The sequence below is a fragment of the Cydia splendana genome, chromosome 6 (genome assembly GCF_910591565.1).
Source record: "Cydia splendana chromosome 6, ilCydSple1.2, whole genome shotgun sequence".
NCBI classification, from domain to species: Eukaryota; Metazoa; Arthropoda; class Insecta; order Lepidoptera; family Tortricidae; genus Cydia; species Cydia splendana.
This window is the reverse complement of record NC_085965.1, coordinates 12,501-18,448: the sequence shown is the minus strand read 5'-3', so window position 1 is coordinate 18,448 and position 5,948 is coordinate 12,501. Positions and strand designations below refer to the sequence as shown.

The window sequence follows — 5,948 nt, the reverse complement described above, 5'->3', positions numbered from 1 at the left end:
CAGGCGAATCTTAATCACTGCGCCAGGGCTCAGGACCTTCTGTTCCAGAGTATGGCGCAGTGGTTAATAAATATAGCAGTGATAGCGGAGCCATACACTGTTCCTGCCAGAGCAGAATGGGTCGGGGACCTAGACAGTACTGTGGCCCTGGTGTCGCGGAGCGCAACTAGCTCCCCACCTTTTCAAGGCGTCGTAAGGGGTCACGGTTTTGTGGCGGCAACATATGAGAAGATTGCTGTTGTTGGTGCCTACTTCTCGCCCAACGATAGTCTAGCGAATTTTGAGCAGTTCCTCGTGGAAGTGGGTGCCATAGTCAGACAGCTGCACCCGACACCTGTTCTATTTGCCGGAGATTTAAATGCAAAGTCCAGGGAGTGGGGTTCTCGGGTAACAGATCCTTTTGGGCAGTGCCTGGAGGAATGGGCTGTTGCGTACGGACTGGCTGTGATAAATCGGGGGACCGTGAACACATGTGTGCGGCAACAGGGGGGCTCAATTGTCGACGTTACGTTTGCGAGCGCTCCTCTGGCACGGCGTGTTAACGACTGGAAATGTTTGGAGGATGTAGAGACCCTTTCGGACCATCGCTACATTAGGTTCAATATTTCCACACCCACGACCGTGTCGATAAGCCCTAGAAGTCTTCCAAGGGGGAACAACCCTCGATGGGCGCTAAAACGACTGGACCGTGAAGTGCTGGAGGAGGCGGCCCTCGTTAAGGCCTGGCTGCCGGCACCCGAAGGTTCTTTGGACGTCGAAGTTGAAGCCTCATGGCTAAGGGATGCCATGACTGACACCTGTGATGCTGCCATGCCACGAGCGGGGCCCTTTCTTCCAAAACGCCAAGTGTATTGGTGGTCCGCAGAATTGGCACAACTGCGAGAATCGTGTATCGCAGCGCGACGCCAGTACACAAGGAGTCGCAGGCGGCAACGGCGAGATGCTAACGAGGAGGCACAGCTCTATGCAACTTACAGAGAGCTAGCTGTCTCTCTTAAGACGGCTATTGGTCGAGCTAAAGACCGGGCTGAGAAGGAGATGCTGGAGAGTCTCAATAACGATCCTTGGGGGAGACCATATAAGATGGTGAGGAGTAAACTCCGACCATGGACACCCCCGCTGACACAGACTCTTCAGCCCCAACTCTTGCAGCGGGTGGTAAACACTCTCTTCCCGGATACACCGGAGTTCATACCACCCCCAATGGCGCCGATTGATGCAGGTGCAGATGATACCGACGTACCAGTGGTCACTGAGGGCGAACTTGGTGCCGCTGTGCTCCGGATAAATAAAAATAAAGCGCCAGGCCCCGATGGCATACCAGGCCGTGCTTGGGTGCTAGCAATAGGTCCTCTTGGACCCCGGGTGAGAGCACTCTTCAGCGCATGTTTCGAACAGGGTCGGTTTCCACGGATGTGGAAAACAGGGAAACTGGTCCTTATTCAAAAGATGGGACGTCCGGCCGACTCATCATCGGCTTATCGACCGATCGTCTTACTCGACGAGGTGAGTAAACTTTTCGAGCGTATCATCTCGCTTCGCCTCCTCAAGCACCTCGAAAATGTGGGGCCAAATCTTAGCCAAAATCAGTTCGGCTTTCGTCACTGCCGATCCACAATTGACGCGATCGCCAGAGTTAAGACCCTGAGAGAGGAGGCAGTGTCCCAAGGCGGGGTGGTCCTCGCAGTGTCGTTGGACATATCGAACGCATTTAACACTCTGCCTTGGGGGTGCATTAAGGAAGCACTCAGATACCATGCGGTGCCGAGGTATTTGCGCAACATTATCGAGGCGTACTTATCAGAGAGGGCTGTCAAGTACCCGGTGCCAAATGATAACGGATGGGGTCTGAAAATCATGTCATGCGGTGTTCCGCAGGGGTCGGTACTGGGACCACTCCTGTGGAATATTGGGTATGACTGGGTGCTGCGTGGCAGAAATCTTCCGGGGATTGAACTGACGTGCTATGCCGACGACACTCTCATTTCAGCGAAGGCTAGCACGTTCAGGGAGGCGTCGGTAAGGGCTACGGCGGGAGTAGCCCAAGTGGTAACAAGGATCCGTAGGTTGGGTCTAGAGGTTGCTCTTCATAAGTCGGAGGCCATCTGCTTTCATGGACCTAGAAAAGCACCTCCAGCTGGCGCTCAGCTTGTAGTAAGTGGAGTTCCCATCGGCGTTGGGTCGACGATGAAATATCTGGGACTCGTCCTCGACAGCCGGTGGAACTTTAAGGAGCACTTTAAGCGCCTGACTCCTAGGCTTCTAGGAGCAGCCGGTGCGCTTAGCCGACTCCTACCAAACATGGGGGGGCCAAATGTAGGCTGCCGCAGTCTATACACGATGGTAGTGAGGTCGATGGCCCTGTACGGTGCACCCATTTGGGTAGATGCCCTTAGCGCCGAAAACCAAATACTTCTACGAAGACCTCAAAGGATCATGGCGATAAGGGCCATCAGAGGATATCGCACCATCTCCAGTGATGCGGCATGCGCCTTGGCCGGGACCCCGCCCTGGGATCTGGAGGCAAAAGCACTGGCGACCATATATAGGCGGATTTCGGAATCTCGAGCCAGAGATCAGGAGCCTATGCTCGAAGAGGTGAAGCGCTGGCGGACGAATGCTCGCGTTGTCGTTCTCCGAAAATGGGGTGAGAGGCTAAGGAATCCATGCGCCGGTCACTGGACAGCCGGAGCTATCCAGCCTGTCCTTAAAGAATGGGTCGGTAGACAGCACGGTGTGGTGTCTTTCCATCTCGCACAGGTACTCTCGGGCCATGGGTGCTTTGGCAAGTACCTGTGCGAGAAGTCTAAACGGGAGCCAACGCCAGCGTGTCACCACTGCAACAGTGCAGAAGATACAGCGCAGCACACGCTGGCGGACTGCCCAAGTTGGGTAGCGCCGCGCAATAATTTAGTTGCGACAATTGGGGCTGATCTGTCGTTGCCGACCGTCGTAAAGGCAATGACAGAAAACAAACGATGCTGGAAAGCTATTACCACCTTCTGCGAGGTGGTCATGACCCAAAAAGAAGCGGCGGAGCGCGCGCGAGAAGAGGATGTAGATGCTCACCCGCTGCGGCGCAAAAGAGCAAGGCGGAGGCGGGTCGCCCATGACCGCCGCCTGCCGCCTTAATGAAGACCTTTGGGTGGCAGTCAAGGGGACGACAGCCATCCGATTGAAACTAGGTCCTCGAGGCGAAGGGTGTGCTAAAACCAAATCACGCCCCAAATGCCGGTAGGGAAATCAATTTCCCGGAGATGGGGCTTAACAGCCAGCCGCTGCGAGGCCATGGTAGTGTACACAGATTGTTCCCGTGGCCTCGCCTTACAGCACCGTGGTGACAAACAGGTGGTTTTAGTGGGTAGACCGGATTCTCGTGGGAGTCCCACATAACCACCCGGGTGTCCCCGCACCCGGGTGGTATGCGTAATGCATTTCCCCTGTATATAAAAAAAAAAAAAAAAAGGTTAGGTTAGGTTGAGGAGGGCGGCGGTCGCCACAGAAATGACGATTGGCCGCATACGACTACTTGGGTTAAGGGTGGCCCTCCCGAAAACAGAGGCAATAGTTTTCGGAGGAAAAAGATGGTGTCTGCCCGCCAACTTGACGATCCAAGTGGATAGAGAACCTGTCCAGGTCAAGGCCAACATCAAATATCTTGGCCTGGTCCTGGACAGAAAGTGGGACTTCGGGGAACATTTCATCCGACTTGCTCCCCGAATTGTGGGCGCGGCTTCCGCCCTAGGTAGGCTGCTGCCCAACGTGGGAGGACCGAGAGCCCCATGCCGCCGCCTCTTTGCGGGGGTTGTTAGAAGTATGGCCCTATACGGGGCCCCGATCTGGGCGGACCGGCTGTCGAGTAGGAACAAATCTCTGCTCCGGCGGCCGCAAAGGGTGGTGGCTCTAAGAATAATTAGGGCCTACTCGACAGTATCCCATGCGGCGGCGTGTCTCCTTGCTTGCACTCCTCCGTGGGAGCTCGATGCCCAGGTCCTAGCGGAGAGATACGTGTTGAGGGCGGAGGCCAGGGCTCGAGGAGAGCACTTGGACCCAGAAGCAGCAGAGCGGGCAGACCGAGAGGCTAAGATCAGGCTCCGAGAGTTATGGGAGGACGGCCTGGAGGACGCCCCTTATGGAACACGCACCATAGGGGCAGTACTCCCTCATATAGAGGAATGGTTGAAGAGGAAACATGGGGCCCTATCATATAGGGCAACGCAGGTGATGACCGGACACGGCTGCTTCGGTCATAACCTGCACAACATAGAGAGGGAATTAGGGCCCCAGTGTCACGAATGCGGTGACCCTGATGACTCGGCCCAACACACCTTAGAGGTCTGCAGTCGTTGGGAGGAGGAGCGCCGTACTCTAACGGCAGCAATAAGAACGACGGATCTCTCGCTGCACAGCGTCGTTGCGGCCATGCTGGGCAGCGAGAGAAAATGGAAGGCGGTTGTCTCCTTCTGCGAGGAGGTCATCTCGCAGAAGGAGGCAGCGGAGCGGGAGCGCGAAGACGCGGCCGACGCGCCCCCGCTTCGGCAGAGACGAAGAGGGAGAAGACGTGCGCAGTACGCTGCGGTAAACCGCGTCCTCCCTCGGTAGGGCCAGTGGGTTGGGGCCCACATTGCACGGCCCTACACGTCTGGGGGGAGAATCAGAAGCGTCCCTGATTCACCCCTTTTTTGGTGCGGGTTCCCTGGCCTAATGCCGGGAAGAGACGGGGGGCATTGTGGAAGAATGAATGCGCGAGCCCATGATGCCCCCATACAACGTCTGAGAGGGTGAGACGCCGGAGTGGGGTTTAGTGGGTATTCTCTTTCCCTCCCTCTCGGTAGGAGAGGGAGCCGAAGGAGGGAGTCCCACATACCCTCCCCATTATGGCCTTCCCCAAGGCCGGGGAGGGATGCGTAAAAGCATTCCCCACTCCGTCAAAAAAAAAAAAAAAAAAAAAAAAAAAGGTTAGGTTAGGTTAGGTTAGGTTAGGTTAGGTTAGGTTAGGTTAGGTTAGGTTAGGTTAGGTTAGGTTAGGTTAGGTTAGGTTAGGTTAGGTTAGGTTAGGTTAGGTTAGGTTAGGTTAGGTTAGGTTAGGTTTAGGTGGTGAGGACGTTCAGGTGAGGCCCCATATCAAATATCTCGGCCTCACACTGGACAGGAGGTGGAATTTCGAGGAGCATTTCCGCCAAATTGCTCCCCGCATAGTGACGGCGGCTTCGGAGCTGGGACGGCTGCTGCCCAACGTGGGAGGGCCCTCCCACGCATGCCGACGTCTTTATGCTGGAGTGGCCCGGTCGATGGCCCTCTATGGGGCCCCGATCTGGGCCGACAAACTGACTCCAGCCAATAAAGCCTTACTGCGGAGGCCCCAACGAATTGTAGCCATACGCGTTTGCAGGGCGTACGTGACGGTAGGATGGGCGGCAGCGTGTGTGTTGGCGGGCACCCCACCCTGGGAACTGGTCGCTGGGGTGCTCGCCGATGCGCATATGCGGAGAATCAGGAGCAGGGAGGCAGGAAATTTCCCTGCTCCTGAAGAAGTGCGAAATGCGCGCAAAATCGCGCTGAGAGGGCTGCGCGAAAAATGGAAGGAGGACCTGGAGAACTCTCCCTACGGAACCCGTACCATAGGGGCAGTTCTCCCGTCGTTGGACAGATGGCTGGATCGGACACATGGCAGTGTGGGGTACAGACTGGCGCAGGTGCTGACCGGGCATGGATGCTTCGGGCACTACCTGCACAGGATTGGTCGCGAGCCTACCCCAGCCTGCCATGAATGTGGTGAGACGGATGACACGGCCCAGCACACCCTCGAGGTGTGCAATCACTGGGTCGTGGAGCGTAGTGCGCTGGCGACAGCCATTAGGACGGATGATCTCTCGCTGCACAGCGTCGTGGCGGCCATGCTGAACGGCGAGAGATCCTGGGAGGCAGTGGTCTCCTTCTGCGACACC

At 56.4% G+C, this 5,948-nt stretch overlaps 1 protein-coding gene across 1 annotated transcript in view; it reads left to right on the top strand.

Annotated features, from left to right (window-relative positions):
- Window positions 1-3,504: 3,504 nt before the first annotated feature.
- Window positions 3,505-5,948, top strand: part of LOC134791583 (uncharacterized) — a gene marked incomplete at its 3' end in the record, with an annotated part of 2,539 nt that continues 95 nt past the window's right edge. The window contains exons 1-2 of the mRNA XM_063762632.1: window positions 3,505-4,598; window positions 5,153-5,948. The exon at window positions 5,153-5,948 is cut by the window's right edge and continues 95 nt beyond it. Of these exons, the coding sequence (XP_063618702.1) occupies window positions 3,505-4,598; window positions 5,153-5,948 (1,890 nt within the window). The remainder of the gene's footprint in view (window positions 4,599-5,152) is intronic.